The 22,030-nt window shown below is 39.7% G+C and overlaps 1 protein-coding gene and 1 long non-coding RNA gene across 2 annotated transcripts in view; both read left to right on the top strand.

Annotated features, from left to right (window-relative positions):
- The first annotated feature begins 2,313 nt into the window (after positions 1–2,313).
- On the top strand, positions 2,314–7,759 carry LOC148127016 (uncharacterized). The gene is made up of 3 exons (XR_015741822.1): positions 2,314–2,436; positions 3,628–3,767; positions 7,434–7,759. It is a non-coding gene; the product is annotated as an uncharacterized LOC148127016 (long non-coding RNA).
- A 1,640-nt stretch (positions 7,760–9,399) lies between these two features.
- The window catches only part of TIMP2 (TIMP metallopeptidase inhibitor 2), a 33,636-nt gene continuing 21,005 nt past the window's right edge, over positions 9,400–22,030 (top strand). Inside the window, exon 1 of the mRNA XM_026701814.2 lies at positions 9,400–10,074. Within this exon, the coding sequence (XP_026557599.1) occupies positions 9,945–10,074 (130 nt within the window). The 5' untranslated portion in view covers positions 9,400–9,944. The remainder of the gene's footprint in view (positions 10,075–22,030) is intronic.

The raw sequence follows: 22,030 nt of genomic DNA, 5'->3' as shown, positions 1-22,030 counted from the left end.
ATCTAGCTGGCACCATCTCAAATACATGAGTGGTTTGCAAATGCAATCCACCCCCCCCATCTTGGCAGCATTTATATACCACTTCTTGTAAAAGATTTCAACATAGTTTGCAATCAGATTTAAAAATAACTAGACAACCCATGACCTATTGGATTGTCATTTCAGATAGATTTCCATTACTTAAACAGAAATAAAATGACCAAAAGCAAAAAAAACGTAATTGGGAGCACAGGTGATTTCCAATTTCATGATGAATTGACCATGACTGACTGTCCTCTGGCAGCTGACGTTGGGACTAGTCTACCTGGCCTCCAAAGAACAAGTGTGGGTCTGGTATACTGAAATGCTGAGCAGCAATGCAGCAGCACTGAAGTCACCACAAATTAGCCAAATTCCATTCCCATGGGAGTCAAGGAGCCCAGATTTTGGATACATTCAATGTTAGTTCATTTGAGGTATCTTTAATCAAGAACTGCTGTCCTTTGATGCGCTGTTTTGCCCAGTAAAAGGTTACAAACACAATAATTTTAGTAGTATATAGATTATAAAACATTCCTCTGGGTATATTGACTAGATTAGAAAGTTACAATTTTAGTTTGGCAAGATTCTGCCATTATGTGCAAGTAAGTAAAGGATTGAAGTAAATTGGATTTCACTGTCTTCTCTTTAGACTTGGATCTGAAGAAATGGGTTACTTACTGTTTGCAGAAGGCACGATCCCACACAAACTCTAGCTCTCTGGACCAGTTGACCAAGGCAGGTGTCAACTTATAAAATGTTTTGTAAACAAGTTTTATAATTGACAACAGAAAGAAGGGGGGGGGGAGTAAAATACAGTGTGAAATTGAAAGTACATTCCATTCATACTGTATTTTCTTCTAAGACTGATTAGATGGCTGAAACTTCTGCCCCGAAAAAATCTAATTGGAGAGCATGATTGATGACTCTTGGCTATGGATGTTTTTTTGTTGGATGATACACGGGGAGGGGGGGGGGAAGCAGGATCAAGGGTGACAGTGAATTACATTTCTCAGAGTTGGCCACGCCCAGATTAGTGCCTGGACGTAGAATGTTACCTTCAAATAAATCCTCTTTAGTTTTGGGAGTGTGGCTCAAGGCTCATGATTTAATTGGAGTAATTGCCAGAACCCTGACAGCAGGCTTACAGCAAGTGAAAAATATCCATTAATTAGGGCATATTTTTCGACCAAGTTTTTTACAAATGTCTTCCTTTCGGCTGCCAGTACTTTGTCTTCTATGGCTAAAATTATTTAACTTATTTGTTAAGCTGGACTTTTTAGAGGTTCTAACAGTTTAACAAAAGACGATAAATCTAGAATCTAATTTTGGAGACCTGTGCAAATTGCAATCCAAACTAACCTAATCTGACAAGATCAGACTTCTGAAATAAGGATCTGAGCAAACTGTATTCTACCTGGAAGTGGATAAAGCATAGCTTGATGTCTTTAAGCTGCAAGAAATGATGACCAATTTCAATGCAGTGGTGGTCATTAGAAAAGGAGTAAGATTTACAGTACTTCAGTTGAGATTTGATAGGCTTGAACCCATATCTGAAGCACTGCTATTAACTAATGATGCCAACAAACTGTGCCCTGATGGAATCTGAGCCTAGCAAATTGCCCCAAATCTGGAATCTACTGGATAAATTCTGGCTGTTCCATAATCACATCAATGTAGTGATCTGTTTGATTGGCAGAAGCAAGCTCTTTACAGAATTTCACTTGCAACAGCAATTTTTGAGGACTATCATGGTGCATTTATTTAATCAAGTGGTAAACCTTCACTACAACGAGGGAGGAGGAAGCAACTGTTGAATTAGGATATAATGTTTTATTCTGAAATATAAATACCAAGAAAGTTTGTGATATTAGAAAGTGATACAGGGTATCATTTTTAATTAAAGCAGTTATTTTAGTCTAATAATTCAAAATAGCAGCTCTAAAATTGTATCCATCAATATTATCATTCTCATCACTAGGACCAACAATAAGCACTGTGGCTTATCCAGCTAGAGGCAAGTAGCCCCAAAACCTACCATAGGAATTTGAGGCAAAAAAGAATTGCTAATTGATATTTCAGGCTCTTCCTTTTAGTACAGCCTTCCTTCCTTACTGCTGTCCGGATGGATTGGCTCAATCCATCTAGCCATGCTGAATAGGAATTCTGAAAACAGTATCCTGCATATTGAGTGGTGCCAGGCTGGAGAAGGTTTGTATCCAGCCACTGCTGACTTTCTCTTCTCTGTTTGCAGGCATGTACAATGGCACAGTGTAGCTGGGTGATTAAAAATCCCATCTGTGTGGATATTTATTATGAGGGCCAGTGGAGGACAGTAGCTGAGATTCTGGTGATGCCTCCTTTGTCTGCTGTTTCGTAGCTTTAGCAATACAGCAGAAGGTACAGACCATGAGGAAGGTAAAAAAAGTAGCTTCCATTTCTTAGAAGACTTGCGGATGCTGATGGGCCTTGGGAATACATTGTTTACTGCAGCCAGCTATACCAGTAGACAGAGCAAAGGAGTTACCTTTGGTGGCATATATAGGTGAGAGATGGAAGCAAGTTTTTAGAAGAGGACCTGAGTATATTAACTACTCCTAATTGTGATTCCTGATGCTTTCAAAAGTTTCCTGATGGAAAATGTGATGTATCATCAATGTTGGAGCAAGACTCCCATGCTAGTCTTGCTGTCTTTGTGTATATAATTGAAAGAGTGAAAACTGATCTTCACCTCAAGTAATAAAAAGGCTTAGGCTGACCTTATTTTTCATCTCTCTGCTTTTCTTTCTGATCTCAAATTCCAAGTCAGGAGATACGTTTCCATGTGAATATCAGCTGCCCATATAATCTCACAGCTTCTCCAACAGCTGGTTGGGAAAAGATGGTTTTCAATCCCATCCATTTCACATGGGACATCTTTATGTTAAATGGTATATTTTTCTCAAATTGTATAGAAATGACAAGCCATTTTGCTTTCTGGATATATGTTTCTCTGTCTATGCTCTCCTAAAAGATGCCTTCTCTTTTAAAGTGTTGTTATTTAAAACATTCAATATAGTTCTTCAGCCCAGATGGCTGAAGAACTGTAGGATCTGCTGGAATTTATTAATTTATCAAATGTATACATCGGTCATCTCACCTTAGTGATTGCCATGATAGACATTCTAGTAAAATACCTAGATGTTCAGCTGAATCACCATCATGTTCTGAGTTTGGACATAATTTAAATAGCAGTGGGAGTGGAATATATTTATATTGCATTATATTCTCTCATTATACTCTTTGGTTCCACAATCAAATTGTGCATAATTCTAGATTGAACATAAAGAGTTTTGTTCTTAATAATTTACTACATATGTGGAATGTAAGGATGGGCATCTTACTTGATAAACAATTTTGATGTGCTTGGGTTCATAACTGAATTTTCCAAAATTATGAATATGGTAAATTGAAGCACACAGGCTATGGAAAGACTCATACTGTTCCATAAGGTTTTTTTTAATTGTATGGGGCTCTTATTTTAGCATGACATTGCAAATCCATAGCAAGCATCTCCCTTTTGCACTTTTCTAGTTATTGAAATCTTCTTTCTTGCTGTTTTATTTCCAGAATTATATTTCATTGGAAGAGGGAGGTATTTTGGATTTTTCTGGGTGTTTTTCCTAAGGATTTTGGCAAGCTATATGACAGCAGCAGGACCATGACTTCAGCTTCACTGTGCTGGCAGCAGAAATTTCCCTCATCCTTGTGTAAGTAAGCAGTTCTTGGTATAAAAAATGCAATCAGCGTTCTGTTCCGTGGGGAACGGGCGGGTGCAACTTTCTCAGGTAAAAACAGAATTCAGCCTTTGTCTTCAGTGGATTAGAAGGTATGGTAGTCTTGAATTAGCTACTAAAACAGTTATGTATCTATTATTCCTTTCTTAATTGTGAATCTTGAACAAAACACTTCCTTAATGAAAAACACGTCAGAAAGATTGGTAGATTAAAAATGTATTGTATAGTTAGTCACTGGTTAACCTCCTGACCAATACAATGCCATCAGCATGAACACAAAGAAAAGAAAAAACAACAACCCAAAACCATTATCTGCCGCTTTAATGGTGAATTGCTATTTCAGGGACCAATACATATATTTTAAAATTATACTTCTTTATTTGTTTCCTGGGGACAAGGAAAAGAGGCTTGTTAAGATAAAAAAACTGCACTTTTATTAAAATATTATTTTAAAATAAAATTACTTTTATTTTCCTTTCACAAATCTGAGAAGACACAAATGAAATGAATTGTTTGAGAACAATTGATTAATGTTTAATTTGCTATAATCAGGTATTTCTCAAAGCTGACTGAAATTATGATGAGTTGCATAGACTGTATTTACTGTGAAAAATGTTAGGTCTTTAAACTTATTAGAATGAATCTTTCTCCTGTTTATTGCTATTTTTACTGTTGATGCTCAGTTGGCAATGCAGAACAAATGCTTTATCAGTGGAGATGCCTAATTATCTAACTGGTCAAGCAGTACTTAGTTTTCAACTGTGAGAATTTGACACACATGGAAATGTGTGCTCAATTGATGCTTTCACCCCAGACGATGAAGAAGATGCAATGGATTGAGTGGTCACTTTTGAAAGTTCAAGAATATTGGATCAGCACATGAAGTTTCAGTGGAAAAGATACACTTTCCTGTGGTTGTTCCTGAATAGCTTACTCTTGAGTTTTTAGGAGATGGTGAGAGTGCTTTCCTGAGGTAAATTACTGAGACTCTTGCATTCCACATAATGCCATTCAAAGGTTGATTGAGGCAACATCTTAAGCCACAAAAAGGAAAAATAATTTTTAGCCTAGCAAGTTAAATAAGCCCAGACAATAAGAATACACTGCTCAAAAAAATAAAGGGAACACAAAAATAAGACATCCTAGATCTGAATGAATTAAATATTCTTATTAAATACTTTGTTCATTACATAGTTGAATGTGCTGACAACAAAATCACACAAAAATTATCAAATTTAGCAACCCATGGAGGTATGGATTTGGAGTTACACTCAAAATTAAAGTGGAAAAAAACACTACAGGCTGATCCAACTTTGATGTAATGTCCTTAAAAAAAGTCAAAATGAGGCTCAGTAGTGTGTATGGCCTCCACGTGCCTGTATGACTTCCCTACAATGCCTAGGCATGCTCCTGATGAGGTGGCGGATCGTCTCCTGAGGGATCTCCTTCCACACCTGGATTAAAGCATCCCCCAACTCCTGGACAGTCTGTGGTGCAACATGGCATTGGTGGAGCGAGACATGATGTCCCAGATGTGCTCAATAGGATTCAGGTCTGGGGAACGGGCGGGCCAGTCCATAGCATCAATGCCTTCATCTTGCAGGAACTGCTGACACACTCCAGCCACATGAGGTCTAGCATTGTCGTGCATTAGGAGGAACCCAGGGCCAACCACACCAGCATATGGTCTCACAAGGGTTCTGAGGATCTCATCTCAGTACCTATGGCAGTCAGGCTACCTCTGGCGAGCACATGGAGGGCTGTGCGGCCCCCTAAAGAAATGCCACCCCACACCATTACTGACCCACTGCCAAACCAGTCGTGGTGGAGGATGTTGCAATCAGCAGAACATTCTCCATGGTGTCTCCAGACCCTGTCACATCTGTCATATGTGCTCAGTGTGAACCTGCTTTCATCTGTGAAGAGCACAGGGCGCCAGTGGCGAATTTGCCAATCTTGGTGTTCTCTGGCAAATGCCAAATGTCCTACACGGTTTTGGGCTGTAAGCACAACCCCCAACTGTGGACATCGGGCTCTCATACCACCCTCATGGAGTCTGTTTCTGACTGTTTGAGCAGCCACATGCACATTTGTGGCCCGCTGGAGGTCATTTTGCAGGGCTCTGGCAGTGCTCCTCCTGTCCCTCCTTGCACAAAGGTGGAGGTAGCGGTCCTGATGCTGGGTTGTTGCCCTCCTACAGCCTCCTCCACGTCTCCTGATGTACTGGCCTGTCTCCTGGTAGCGCCTCCATGCTCTGGATACTACACTGACAGACACAGGAAACCTTCTTGCCACAGCTCGCATTGATGTGCCATCCTGGATGAGCTGTACTACCTGAGCCACTTGTGTGAGTTGTAGACTCTGTCTCATGCTACCACTAGAGTGAAGGCACCGCCAGCATTCAAAAGTGACCAAACCACCAGCCAAAAAGCACAGGAACTGAGAAGTGGTCTGTGGTCACCACCTGCAGAACCACTCCTTTATTGGGGATGTCTTGCTACCTGCCTATACTTTCCACCTGTTGTCTATTCCATTTTCACAACAGCATGTGAAATTGATTGTCAATCAGTGTTGCTACCTAAGTGGACAGTTTGATTTCACAGAAGTGTGATTGACTTGGAGTTACATTGTGTTGTTTAAGTGTTCCCTTTATTTTTTTGAGCAGTGTAGTTTAAAGGTTGATAAATCATGTTGAAAATTGGGTAAATGGAATAAGCATGGTTCAGCTAACATAGGAAACCATTTGGTATAAACATATTATTTGGTCTTGATTTTTAACTAGGTTCCTAGATTTTTATAAAGTTTAGAGATTATTTATATTTTCTGCCCTCAGAACTGTCATCAGTGTAAAGTAAGATACTGAGATTTCTTCTTCCAGTTTCAGAACCATATTAATCTTCTAATCCAGCATCCTCAAGGTTAAATTAAAACTATTTTCTCTCCTACTGTGTCAATCTTCTGCTGCTAACATATGGGCACTACCAGCTACATATTTGCATCATAGTACCAACTGAAGTTTGGCTTTCCTCAAAGAACCATGGAAAACTTAGCTTAGTGGATATACTTTATCATTTTGTATTATTATTAATGCTCTACATGGACACAAATAGTTGTGAACTAGATTAACCATGTGTGAAAGTCCCCCTCCCCCCAACATGGAATCAGGAAAAGGACTATAAGGACTAAAACACATTCATAAAGGTCTCATCTTAATTGCATCTCACCAAGAGATTTGGAACAGTTCCAATTTTTGCTTCTCGCTATTGGTTTCTCAAAGCAACTTCTATGATAAAAGCTGTTTTACCTTACATCTTCTGAATATCTAATTCTCCTTGGGACATAGACACAATGATAATGTTTAGCAAGTTTAGTAAAGGAAACAAAGAAAAGCAGGTGTAGATATGGATCAGTTTATCTATCATTAGAGAGAAAAACAACTCTCAAGAATCTCTAACAAGGTGGCATGGTTTAGAACTGGTCTCTTACTGCTGTTTAGTTTAGGTTGTTTTTTTCTGACTGAAGTGGAAATTGAAGATTTGTATTATTATTAATGCTCTACATGGACACAAATAGTTGTGAACTAGATTAACCATGTGTGAAATCATTTCCCGAGTTTGGAGTGTTAATTGTGTCCTGCAGTAGGATGATCAACTTCAGATGGCTCCCTGGGCAAGGAGAGGAACTGATGAAGACACAATTGAAATTTTGAACACCGCAGAAGAACTTCATAAAATATTCATCTTAGCAGGATGTCTGGGAGAATGGAGAAGCTTCAATTTGCACAGTGAATATCGAGTCAACATGGAGAATTTAGTTAGAAGACCTCATCCTCTGCCGATGAGCCTCTGCAATAGTGGGTGTGGGAACTGTGGAAGTCTGAATGCAAGCATCAGCCCAGCCTTTGGCCTGTGTTTACCAAGTGTCCACACTTTCCCTGCTGTGAGTAATAAAGCCTGCAAATGGTTGCACATGTGTTTCCATTTAACTCCTAGCAGCCATGACTCACTGCTGGGCGCTCAGCCGGCTCCACTCCTTGGCCGTCAGCAAGACCCGCCTCCAGCCTGGCTTCCTGACCCTAGCATTGTCAAAACACTTATACACACTCTTTCAGTGCCTATCATAAATTTCTTTATGTGCCCCCAGGACATTCTGGGGTGATTTCATAGTAAGCAAACATCCTTCTCTTCAGTATCTTCTGGTCAACATTTAGAGTGAATGGAGGTATTGTCAGTGAGCTCATGTGGGACACTGAAGTTAAGGCTTAGTGTGTCTACACAAAGTTCCATAAAGTTTACCATGCAGAACATTAGACAATGACCATTTTCAAAGGTAGTAATAGAATATCGTTTAGGGCATTTTCAAGGAAAGAAACCAAAATTACATGAAAAGAGGCAGAATTTGAAATAGAGACTTCAAACCTTCCCCATTCCCCAACTTTTGTAAAGTCGGCTGTTCTCAACCCAAATATGGCGCCAATCTTACCAAATCCAAGTTTCTCCTCAAGATGGTATTCATGGGGAATACCATACATATGGGGAAAACAAGTGTCAACTGGCATACCAATAATCATTTGATAGAAATTACTTTTTAAAGGGGAACAAAAATGCTCTAGAGTGAATGTTTTAAGAATATGTGCTATGCTTGGCATGTAACATATTCTGTATCAAAAATATTAAATAATATTTAGAAGAGCACACTTGGTTCTTTTTTGTTAGGAACCTGTTTGGAATGGCATTTAACCAATACATTCAGAACATCGGAAAAACCATCTCCTTTACCACAAGAGTCAAAAACAGTCTCCCAAATTTTAAGAATGCATTGGTATTGAGCTTCTTTACTTCATATTTATTAAAAATCAGATTTCTCATTGATGCCAAAACTTAAGGTTGCCTAGAAACGCCATCTTCTTCTTAAGATTAATGCAGGGAGAAAGATGGAGGATGCCTTTTCCAAGATTCTGGAATTAGTACTGTATTGATCACATTTCAGTCTTGATAAACTAAGCACAGTAGATTGGTACTCTGCCTTCTATTTTCTTCAGCAGCTGTTCATTTATTTCTGGAGAACTGACTGCCTTGTTACAGCAGCTAGGCCTTCTTTAGCACCTTGCACCAAGGTTGGCCTTCTGAAACAGCAAAGTCTGAGTGGAGGCAGGGCTCAATTAAGGGCCTGGATCAGGACAGCAATGGACTTGGTGCCATTGGTTCAGTGGGAAAAGGCCAACAGGGTGCCTCCTATAATTGCATTCCTTTTAAGCTTGACTGCTCTTATAATTGTCAAAAAATACTGTTAAAAAAAAGAAGACTCTGGCTGCTTCCCGGATTCACTGCCAGTGGCTGCTCTTAAGTGGGGAACGGCAGCCTGAGAAGGGTGGGGGACAACTGTCAAGCAAAAGCAGCTGAGACCAGGCCCATCTTAATAGCCTTATGGGCCCCAGGCAAAGCAGTGCACTGGGGCCCCTACTATAACTACTCACAGAAATAAAAATGTAAATGGTCGTTGAAATTAAACATGTATTTGCATGTTAGTATCAATTTAAAATGCTGTATTTATGTGATACAAGGTGCATTGAAGGGTTAACACACACATCTAGTATGGGGCCCCTAAGCTCGTGGGGCCCACGGGCAAGTGCCCATCAGGCCCACGCGTTACGACAGGCCCGGCCGCGACCCAATCTCGCAGGGCCGGAGGCGAGGGAAGGAAAAGCAGCGCACACTCTGACCGGAGCAGGCCAACCGCCCGTTTTGGCCCAGCGCCACCAGGAGGCGGGGCTGCAATTCCCTGGAGCCCCTTAAAAAGCCAGGCTTAGGCTGGAACCCGGAGAAGAAAACACTTCCACAGAAGGCAAGAAGCAGAAGCTATCGGCGAGGCGGCTTTCTTTTTCCAGCCGCGGGGACCCTTTTCCCACCCCACCCTTCCAGGCTCTCCACCCCATCCCGAGAGACAGGCTTGACTGCAAGGGAAACTTTGAGGACAGCCTCCTGCGGAAGCGGCACGCGTCCCCCCGGAATCGCCACAGATACCGCGGCTCAGAGGACAGAGCGGGGGCGCGCGCGCGCGCCTGTCTGGATGAGGCGGCAGGAACCGTGAGCAGTCAAGCCTCGGCCACCCCCTCCGCCAGCCCGCTTTCCCTCCCACCCGCTCCGCAAGATGAGTGCTACGCTCCCGAGCCTCCTGGCCTCGCTGGCCGTCTTGCTCCTGGGGAGGGTGGACCGCCTTGCCGACGCCTGCAGCTGCTCCCCGGTGCATCCGCAACAGGCGTTTTGCAATGCAGATGTAGGTAAGACGAAAAGGAGAAAAAAAAAAAAATACGGCTGACCGCCCTTCCCCTTCTCTGCGGCTCCCCTAGTGGCTTTTCTCGTGGCTTGGTCGACCTCGCATTTCTCTTATCGCGGGCAGCCCCCTTTTCCTCCCCTACTGCAAAGTCACTTGTTAGCGGCCAAAACAACCCCACCCCTTTATCCTGCAAGGAAAGAGGCGCGTTGGGAGAAACCTGGAAGGGAGCCCGCACGTTGATTCGCGCTTGGCCCCTGCCTGGGCAGCGACCAGCAGTTTTCGTCGTTAGTGCGGGCGCCTGAATGCTCCCGGGCTGATTTTGAAGGTCCCTTCGGTTAAAAAAAAACAACCACCACCTTACCCAAGATTAAAAGAAAAAGCGAAGTGCCGGCCCGCTTCGCCTTGCAGTTCGCTTCCTTTCTCCCTCCCTCCCTGCCTTTCGCTCTAGCGCGCTCGCTGACCTGATCCACAGGAATTCATTTGAAAGCACAAAGACAACCGCGGACTGAAATTCCTAATTTCTGGCGATGGCTTTCTGCCTGCAAAATGTAGGCTGCTGCCAGACTCTGATGGAACAGCTTCGAAATGGGGAGGGGAGGGCAGAGGAGGGAGTATGTGGAAACTGGAAGAGAAACGACCGCAAGACGAAAACTTCACAAAGGCAAGCTTGAACCCATATAGGGCCATCTTCTCTCACCCAGAAGGGGGAAAAATGAGTCGTCCCCCCCCTTAGACGTGTAAGGAAAAGAATAAATTCCTCCTTAGACATGTAGGATTTTAGATCTGTATGGCTTTAAAAAAGCAACCGTTTTGGAATGAGAGGTTGCATCCAACCTTCCCTTAACCCCACAAATCGTTTGGCAACAGAGGTAGATCCAATCACTTGCTGGACAGTTCTGTTTTGAATTGAGTTCTCATGTCCCTCCCTGCTTTGAACTCCAAATGCAAATATTACTCGTCTTGTGCCCTAGGATTTTCCCAGAATTCTCAAACCGAAAGGACATCACTGTTTCCAGGTTGGGCAAAGCAGAATTACAGGGGTTCAAAGAATCAGGGTTTGGAAAGAAGGAAACCAGAAATGGGGAGGCAAAGAAGGATAAAAAAAGCTCCAGAGCTGTGAAGTAGCAGTGGAAATGAACCAGATTTCCGTTCCCTATATAAATATAATCTCTTTACAGTCTCTTAAAACTAGGATAAAACATTTTTGGTTTTCCTCTAAGAGAAGCTGGAGTCCGTTTTAAATGTTGTTATGTTCACCCTGCTGTGTTTTTGCTTTTAGTTGTATGTCATTAAAGCTTTTTTCCCCATTAATGAGTGCTTTGAGCAGCCTTCCAACAACTGCTGGTCCCTTAGTTGCGGGCTTTTTAGTTGCTCCCATCATCATCAACTTACTTCCTGTGTGGTAATCAAGCCAGAGGCCCAAAGTTTTTGTGGGAGGGGTGGGAGTGAGGGTGGGGAAATCAAACTAAGAACTGTTGTTCACATTTGAAAACAGATGTAAAATCACCCTGAGGAACCCAAAATTTATTCCAAGAGTTTGACAGCCTCCATCTGCCCAGTAACAAAAAAAGTACTTCAGAGGTACAGGTAGTCCTTGATTTATGACCACAATTGGGACTGCGATTTTGGTTGCTGACTGATTTGGTTGTTAAGTGAGTGATCATGAGAATGGACCTGATTTTACGACCATTTTTACTGAGGTCACTTAGCAAATTGTGTTATTGATAAATGAATCGTTAAGTGAATCTGGCTTCCCCAAATGACTGCTTGTTGGAAACTGGCTGGGAAATAGGAACCATTGTAAACATGACCGGGTTGCCCAGCACCCAAATTGTGATCACATGATTGTGTGGGGTGGTTCGATGGCTGTAACTTCCAAGGATGGATCGTAACCCAGTTTTTCTGACATCATTGTAACTTTGGACCATCGTTAAATAAATGGTCATAAATTGAGAACAACCTATAATTGGTTTTGGGATAATTTCTTTGGCCTGAAATCAGAAAATTAAGAGCCATCTCTTTTGGCCTTCCTAACCTTTGGATTTTGATCCAGCGGTCCAAAGACAGTCAGATTATCACTTGGAACTGAAAACCAAAGTGAAGGGATAACCTGAATATATGAAGTAGTAATAAGGGGGAGAGCATTTCTGAACCTACATCTTGTCCTAGCTTCTGAGCAATTGTACAAAGTTCCCAAGCAACTGAGATTCAAGAACTGGATGCCCATTTAATTCTTTCTGCTTCACCTGCCAGCTTTGGAATATAAGATTCTGAAGGCCCTTCATAATAAGCCTTTTATTTCATTCCATCCAGAGTTGTACATTGTGGGTAGTTGCTTTTTGTGCGAGTGGGAAAATGTCTCCAGCAAGACCTCTGTCCCATCATGGCTGAGCCCCCCTCATGAGAAAAAACACACTCCTTGTTTCCATGTTGATTTAATCAAGGCCTTGTGATATCATTATACGTCCCTTTTTCTTGGCAGTTGGAAAGAAAGAATGAACGAGTTTAAGGGAGAGAGACTTTTGTTTTACTGGTTTAAACCAGGCATGCTGGGTTGCATCCTTCACTTGTTGCTCTTTCTTTTTCAACGTTGTCTTTTTCTTTTCCCAATTTGCTAAGCTTTGAATCTGTTGAAAGCGCTGGATCTGACAGGGCTAGGCTTCGATTACATCATTTTCTCCCTGTGAAATTCCTTTTTATTAAACCTTAACAAACCACTCAGCCCTCAGTTTTCTGGGCCTTGCTCTACAGTTGGGATTTGAAAATATTTTGGTGGGGCAGCTTATCTGTATCTGTTCCACTGATTCTGACTGCAGAACTGATATGCCCAATCTGCCTTCCTTTATTTTGTAATGTCTCCAGGAAACTGGGTGGTTGCTGTCAGCAGCAACTGCTTGTAGTTTCGTTTTGCTATCCGGTATCTCTTCCGTCCATGGTAATTTCTGAGTAAAAGAATTTTTGCAGTAAGGATCTTGTGACTTTTTCAACCGCAAAGATGTCCTTCTGTTTCTCAGAATTAGCTGAAATCCCTATTTGCACTTCCTTGAATATTGAGACAATCCTCCTAGGAGCAGCTCTTTGGGGTTAATATCAACTACACCACAAGTCTATAGCCAAGGGGCCCTGCTTGTGCTTTTGCAATTTGAAATTAGACTTACATATTTGAATTTTCTAGGGAAGCACTGTATTAATCTTTTGGAACAGCATGGACACACACACACACACTTTTCTGTTTTAATTTTAACAGCTGGAATGTAAACTGTACTGATAGAGAAGAATATTTGTAGCTCAGAGGTGAACTGAGTTTGTTCAACCCTGTGCTACAAACATTCTTTTCAATCCAAAGTGTAAAATAATGGTTTTCATGAAACACTAACAATAGTCACAAGAAAAATAGATGAGCCTCCTTTGTTTCTTTCAAAACTTCATTAATATTTCAGAACGTCGGTTCCCTGAACATAGAATGGAGTATAATTATTCTAGATCCTTTAAGTATCACAGAGGGAAATTACTTGATGTAGGAAAATACAGGAAAAACACAGGAAAATATAGGTCATAATAGGAGATTTAGTATGAAAAATGATGGGGAGAGAACTACTTGATGGTAGGCTACACAATATGTTGATTTTCCAGAGATGTGACAGCTGTCTATAGTGACAGAAACAATAGATATCTAATAGACATCTGAGAACCAAACTTAGGTGACCAATGGAAAATGAGAAGGGCTGGTTATGTTTCAAAATAAATAATGTGTGTTGGGGGGAAGTTCTCGGTATATTGGTATGTAACCTATGTGTTAGCAGAAGGTTTGAATGAGGAGAAATAATCCACTGAATTAAAAGCATGACATATTTTACACACTACACGTAGAACAGACTCAATTATAAAGCATTGAGTACGCCACTTCAAAGTTTTCTGGGAGCATGACAAGCAGAGTAGGATAGATTTGGAGCAAGAAATACACAATGAAAACCTACATGGTACTGCTTTCTTTCCACAACGAGAAGTTTAGCAACGTTTCTTGCCTCCATCTGTTGCAGGCAATAGTCCCACGCAGGAGACTAATTACGTTTCCTCCCTGATGATGTGCCGCTTTTGGACTTTTAATCTACTGAAAGGGAGTTGTAGCTTTATAATCATTGGTACATCTAGCTACAGAGACGGAAGAGTGACACAGATGTGACAATATCATAGTGCAAAACCTGCCCATGAATTCTTTCCTCCCAATGGTGGACATAAGTATGACATCATAGGACTTGCATCAGGACATTCTAATGTATGTTTCACCACTTTTCCCTTATATGCTTATGTTTGTAATGATTAGGGCTATAATCCCCAGTTTCTTCTGATAGCCAGGACTGATGGAATAGTAGTTCAAAATACCTGAAAATAAAAATACCTGCTGTAAGGAAAAATGAACCCTCAGCCCACGTCCTACTTAGGGAGAACAGAGCTGGTTTTTTATTATGTTTTTCTTCTGGATACACTTGGGATTTTCTGCAGATTTATTTCAGTTTTAGAAGGGGAAACGCAGAAAGCTGTATCAGATCAGACCGCTGATCCACCAAACCCAGTGTTCTCTACATTGTTTGGCATTTTGGGGGTTATAAACAGACTCCTTTCCCAGCATAATTGAACCTAGAGCCTTTTGAAGGCCATGTAATAGCACTGAGCTACAACCTATCACCAAACACTGGACAGAAAAATAAATGAGCTAGTTATAAATCAATTCCTGGTGTCCTTCTTTTCCCATTTCAGAAGAAAGATATTGAAGCAGGAAATTAGCTTGGGCAAGAAGAGCATAGCTGATATCAAACTTTGGACACCAAGATGACTAAGATAAAATGCACCATACTCTCTTACACCTTGGATTTTTAATGTTTAAGAAGGATTATATTTAAAAATCCAATCAGAACATTTTGTTGCTCTGAGTTAAGAAAACGATTTGTCTTGTAGTTCCACCTGCGCATTCCAACTAGATAGGCATCTGAATGTTATTTCAGATTAGCATCAGATGAGAGACGGGAAGATACTACTTTGGGAACCCACAGGGAATGGGTTGTTCTCTTCATCAAATGCTACCTGGAATGATGACTTCTTTCTGCCATAATGTTAAAATCGGCCCTGGTGATGGATTTAAATAGTCATGCAACCATGTGAGTTCCTGCTGGAGACATTTGTCCCCTGTTTGCGAACTTCTAGGGGCATTTCCAGATGGGAAAAAAGTCAAAGCCAGAGGGGTTCTTTTGATGTGCTTAGGCCATCTCCCCTTACTTATGTAGGCACACACCCATATGCACATTTGTGCTGTTTTTAACCTCCCTTGGGAAGCTTTCTTGGCTGACATGGTCCTTGGTGAGACGTCTGTTGACTGACATTCCATTGCATGGCATTGTGGTACAGTTTGCAGATTTCTGTTGTAGCAGCCACAACACTATGCTATTTTTATTTGCAGTGTTTTGTGCCATCAGCCACAACACCCTCCAATCCACAGGAACTTTTGTACAACTGCAATCAGCCCATCCCATTGAACTGTCCTACAGATCTTGAGTCTGTGGCAGCAGCCTGCTATGAATAATATTGGATACCTGGTGATTGTTAGGTGATAACCTCTTTTTCCATGACTCTTCTAAATGCCACACAGGAAAGCCCCCCTGCCCTTCCCCCCAATCCCATGCCTGTTACATCAGATCAGCATGCGATATAAGGAATCCAGATCCCAACTGAACCATAACTTTGTTTATAAATTGATAATGCACATGATTTTGGTAGTACACATTCAGGATTGAAGCATCACACTGAGACAAGGAGACTTGTGTAAATAACCTTCCGACTCTTTAATTCCCTTATCTCTTTCCTTTTGTAGGATCAAGCCCTAATTCCTTCAACCCTCTTCCTTTCCACCTGTTTTAAAACTTTTAAAGTAGAGCCTACCTTGGCCAGCACTAATGGGCTGGCTTCATGTTCTTGCTGAAAATATTCCTTTGTCAAATAATGCTTTTTTTCCCCCTTTTCAAATAACTTTGATTAGATAAGGGGTGAATATACACACAATGCTTGCAAAAAAAGGAAAAGGCAAACAGGCTCAATATGTATAGAGGGGAGAGGTAAGAGCAGCTAAGGTTGGATATGATTTTGTGGATGGGTTTTGTGAATGCCAGAATTATTAACTGAGACCTACTGAGCAGCAATTGAAGGTGCTGAGAGGTTGAGGTTTTTAGCAGTTTATCTTTGCCCGTATGTGTGTATATATGCACACACACACACAACTCAATTTCCAGAGTGTTGGGTTTGGGTTCCACCCCTTCAGTTGAGACTTCACACTCTTCTGGGCAGTGTAACCAAGTAAATCTAGGCTCTAATTCAACCTGAGAGTCATTAATTGATCTGTTAACGTTTTTCTAATTGATGGTGTGTTGGAAAGATGATGAATAAATTGAGTCAATCTAAGACTGTACAATGAAATAACTGGGGTTCTTTATCATAGGTACCAAGGGGTGGATGCATATATGTGTTGGAATATTTCTCCAGATTCCTCTTCTGGAATATCTTCAGGCCACTGATCAGAATTTTTAGAGCCAATCTTCTTTTTTAAAAAAAATAAATTTTATGGATTTTACAATTAAAACAAACCAACAACACATACATAAATGAAAGAGAGAAAAAGAAGAAAGGGAGAAGAAAATAGAAAGAAAAAAATATAAAACAATTAAAAACATTCTCACCTTCAACAGTTTGTAAGACCTCTTTTTTATCCTTATTTTATGCCATATACACACACCTAATCCTTACATATATCTGTGTATCACTACTATGGATTTATCCTATCCTCTTTTGCCTTTTAGTGTGAAGTCTATCTTTGGTCTATCCATTTGTACCAGCAGTTCCAGCTGTTGTAGTATATTGAAGTGTCTTTATTTTTTAATGCCAAAGTTAATTTGTCTATTTCTGCACAACTTGAAATTTTTTGAATGATCATCTCCTCTGATGGAACATGAGACTGCTTCCAACATTGTGCAAAAGCCAATCTGGCCGCTGTCAAAATATGTATTATTATATATTTCACTTTTTTTGATATTTGTTTATCAAAGATCCCTAACAGAAAGGACTCTGGTTTGAATTCGATCTGTTCTCTTGTCATTTCTTCCAGCCAATTTCTAATTTTCTGCCAATATTTTTGAGCTTCTGTACAGGACCACCACATATGGAAAAAAGTTCCCTCTTTTTTTTTTTGCATTTCCAGCAATTCGGACTCATGTTGGAGTGCATCTTCGTTAATCTCGAAGGAGGAAGGTGCCATCTATAAAACATTTTATAGGCGTTTTCTTTGTATGTTACCGATGTTGTAATTTTATTATTTCTACCCCAGATCTTTTCCCATTCTGTTATGGTGATGCTACGTCCTATATTCCTACTCCAGGCTATCATGTACCCTTTTACAATTTCTTCTTCTAATTCTACTTCTAATAAATAATTATAAAATTTTGTTATATTTTTTTTGCCTGATCCTAATAAAATTTTATCTAATTGCTGGAATTTATTGTTAATTCCAAATTCTTTCTTGTCCTGTTTATATCTACTTTGAATTTGAAGATATGCCCACTGATCAATTTTTAGTCCCCGCTCTTGAAGTTCTTGCCACGATTTCAAATTTCCTTCTGTATCCAATAGATCCTTATATTTAATCATTTTAGTGATATCCAGATTATTTGGGTGAATCATCGCCTCCATTGCTGAAATCCAAATTCATATTTTTAAATGGTGTTTTTTCCATATTTTCTTCCAATTAGTTAATAATGAGTCTCTGATTAGGTGTCTGTGAAAATATTTCTGGCTAGTTTTCCCTACATCCCATAAAAAAGCATGCAACCCCCTTTGCAAGTCATGGCCTTCTAAGAATAATAGTCTCTTATTGGCTAAATTCACCCATTCCTTCAACCATACTAAAGAGGCTGCGCTATAATACAACTCCCAATTTGGAAGTGCCAGCCCTCCCCTGCTCTTCGTATCCTGCATTGCCTTTAAATTTATTCTAGTTTTTTTCCCTTGCCAGATAAATTTTAGTTATTTTATTAAGTTCTTCAAAAAAAAATTGTGTACTTTGATTGGGATCGTCTGAAATATATATAGGAATTTTGGAAGAATATTCATTTTAATAGCAGCAATCCTGCCTAATAATGAAAGTTGCAGCTTGCCCCATGTTTGTAAATCCTTCTTTACCTGTTGCATCAATTTATCATAATTATTTTCCTTAAGTGTCTTACAATGTGCTGTCAACCATATTCCTAAGAATTTAACTTTCTTTATCACTTGTATTCCCATAACTTCTTCTAGTTCTATTTTCTGTTTTTCTGTTAAATTTTTAGTCATTAATTTTGGTTTTTTTTATATTAATTTTAAGTCCTGCTACTGTTCCAAATTGTTCTAATTCATTCATCAATTTTTGTCCTCTTTCTATTGGTTCCTCAATGAAAAAAATCATATCATCCGCAAACGCTTGCAACTTATATTCTTCTTTCTTAACCTTTAATCCTTTTATGTCTGGGTTCTGTCTAATTCGCATTAGTAATGCTTCTAATGATAATATGAAGAGCAGGGGTGAGAGTGGGCAGCCCTGTCTGACTCCTTTTTCTATTTTATTGGGCAGGTATATTCCCCATTTATTATAATATTAGCCTGTTGTGTATCATAAATAGTTGCTATAATATTTTCAAATTTGGTGCCTAAATTCATATTATAAATTTTTTGGATTAAAAATTGCCAATTTAAATTATCAAAGGCCTTCTCTGCATCTAAAAACATAAGTGCAATTTGTTTTTCGGAGTGGGCTTCGTAAAATTCTAAGACATCTAGTACTATTCTTAAGTTGTTCCTGATTTGTCTGGTCGGGAGAAATCCATTTTGATCTTCATATATATGCTCATTTAACATTCTTTTTAGTCTACTTGCTATAATAGAAGTGAATATTTTGTAATCAGTATTTAACAGTGAAATCAGCCTATAATTATGTATATATCGGGGATCCGAATCCTCCTTCAGGATCAGCAAAATCAATGCCCCCCTCCATGAGTCCGGCAACCTGGCTGCCAATAAGACGTCATTAAAAACTTCCACCATAAGAGGTCCTATTTGTTCTGCTATTGCCTTGTACAGCTCCCCTGGAATACCATCTGGTCCCGGGGATTTATTGTTTTTCTGGTTCTCTATTGCTGATTTCAGTTCAAACCAAGTAATGTCTTTGTTTAATAATTTTTCCATTTCTTCCCAATTGCTTTATCCTTCACTTCATATAAATAGTTTCTTATTCTATCTTCGTTAACTTCTTCCTTTTTACATAACTCTTCAAAATACTTATGGGCAATTTCTTTTTTCTGTTCTATCTCCTGTTGTATATTAGAGCCAATCTTCAATCATTAATGTTTGAATTCTTGATGTAGGACTCTTCAGAAGATAGGCTTTGGGGCTATAAGACAGTTGTGCAGTTAATAGCCATACAAATCTCTATCCTGGATGCAAGAAGTCTATTTAATTCATGGCAAGTTACTTGTTTTTTTTTTTTATCTAGCCAGGAACAAGCAGCCTCCAGAATGACTCCACTTAGCTATATATGCATTGCTTATTACCTTATTTACTTTATTCCAGTCTGATTTATCCTGACTTAAATTCCTAGATTAAAAATAGAAGATTCATAGTAAACTTCAGTGGCTGCCTTAGAATAAACTAAATGTTGAATTGCGATCAAAGTAAAACCCAAAAGAAAGCCCAGAGAATATTTTCAGAATATTGAAAATGACTTTATTGAAAAATCTTACAGTAATTGTAGTAAGAATACAAATATAATATTCTTTTTAAGTAAAGGGTTTTGTAGACTTTGCATATAAGCACCCTATTTTGTCACAATAGTTGTGTATATAATATAAGTAAAAAAAACCTAGGAAGATAAAAAAAGACCTTGATTCCCGGTGACTTTATGGAAATGGCAAAATTTCATTGGTGCAATACAGAAATAGTTTACCATTAATTTCTTCTTTCCAATTTTCTTCTTATTTTTCAACTTCCCAGTGTAGCTTTCTCATCCTTGCATTAAGCAGTCCTAACTCAGGTTTTTTTTTTTTTCCCCAAGGTTAACCAAGGCAGGCCTTGGCACTTTCTATCACTTTACAGAATCTTGAATGAGTTCATTAAATCCACAAATTTGTGAAGGCTTCTAATCTGTCACTGTTTGCCAAAAAACCTTCATGGATATGTCTCAGATCACCAGATGTTAAGCTCAATTTGGATAAGATTTTCTCTTTCGTTATGTGAAAACTGACAATATTACACTAAATATAACGTTGGCCATTTTGTCTGTCTATGGACGGCAAGGGTGGCGGGTCTTCCCTACAAAAGATTTAGGACTACGTATCAGAGCAGGGGTATTTTCTCCCAGATGCTATTTTGATGTGCGAGAAAAGTTACGACTGGTGCCTGGAGTAAGTTCCTTCTTGTGCCAAATAACGAATTCTGTGATTATGATGTAAACTCCTAGCTACTCTTTAATGGCTAAAAAATGCAAAGCCACAATATGTATTTAACACAGCATATGGATTGTCTCTATGGAGAAGATCTGGATGGGAAATAAGATAGGGTGGATGTTGAAAGGAGAGCGGATTTGAAAACTGATTTTATGTCCTAACAGTTATTAAAACAGGGATTTAATTACACTCAAACATCATGCTAAACCAAAACCAGACAGTGTGTAGGATGTGTTATCTGAACCAGCGTAATTTCCTTTTTGGCTGAGAATGCTAAAATGTTAAATTGAAATATTTCATTTAATGAATATTTCATTTAATTCAGTCTTCTGTTCCGGGGCACCTATGTAAGGAAGGCTCTCAAATGTGGGCAGTGATGGGAAGAGCTGAAGTTTGTTTAAAGTAAGTTCTACCTGTGAGAAGTAAGGTTGTGATGAACTATAAAGCAAAAATGGAACATCTTATTTTCTGATCTGTTGAGAGTAGTTTGATGTTCGGCTAAAGAAAGCAATGGGTGTGGTCAGAGTCAAAAGTGGAAGGGAATTTGCCTGACACTCCCTCTTGCTTTCCAGTATGGTCGTCTTCTCATTTTTCAGAAGTCTAAAATCATTCTAGAGAGAGACTGTTCTTGGTATGGGTTGTCGAGCAAAATAAAATAGATATTTGTGTGCTTTAAATTTAGGTTAGCTTTATGCTTGCTTAACTGTATCAGCTTCTTTCTCTAGAAAATAATCTATTGCAATCTGGAAAAAATGATTTTGAGAGTAACTCTTGTGAGATGAATTTTAAAAAATTGTCCTTAGGAAACAGTGCAAACAGCTTCGTCAGCTATGAATTTAGGATGACTCTACATTTCTGGTTCTGTTTGCAGCTGAAAAATAGAAAACCAGCTCTCTTATTTTTGAAAATTTTAGAGACAGGTTGGACTGCCACAAGCAGTAGGAATAGCCACTAGTGTTGCTAATGTGCAGCAGCAGCCAAAAAAGTGAATGCAATCCTAAGTTGTATTAACAGAGGGATACAATCAAGATCAAGGAAGTACTAATACCACTCTATAAAGCCTTAGTAAGACCACACCTAGAGTACTGCATCCAGTTTTGGTCACCAGATTATAAAAAAGATGTCGAGACTCTAGAAAAAGTACAGAGAAGAGCAACCAGGATGATCAGGAAACTGTAGGCTAAAACATACGAAGAACGGTTGCAGGAACTGGGCTTGGCTAGTCTAGTAAAGAGAAGGACCAGGGGAGACATGATAGCGGTCTTCCAATATTTGAGGGGCTGCCACAGGGAGGAAGGGGTCAATCTGTTTTCTAAAGCACCTGTAGGCCAGACAAGGAATAATGGATGGAAACTGAACAAGGAGAGATTTAACCTGGAAATAAGGAGAAACTTTCTGACAGTGAGAATAATCAACCAATGGAACAGCTTGCCCTCGGAAGTTGTG

The sequence above is a fragment of the Pseudonaja textilis genome, chromosome 2 (genome assembly GCF_049901715.1).
Source record: "Pseudonaja textilis isolate UNSWEBS1 chromosome 2, rPseTex1.2, whole genome shotgun sequence".
In the NCBI taxonomy this organism is placed as follows: Eukaryota; Metazoa; Chordata; class Lepidosauria; order Squamata; family Elapidae; genus Pseudonaja; species Pseudonaja textilis.
Note: the sequence above shows the minus strand (reverse complement) of the source record. Positions and strands in the feature narration are given on the sequence as shown.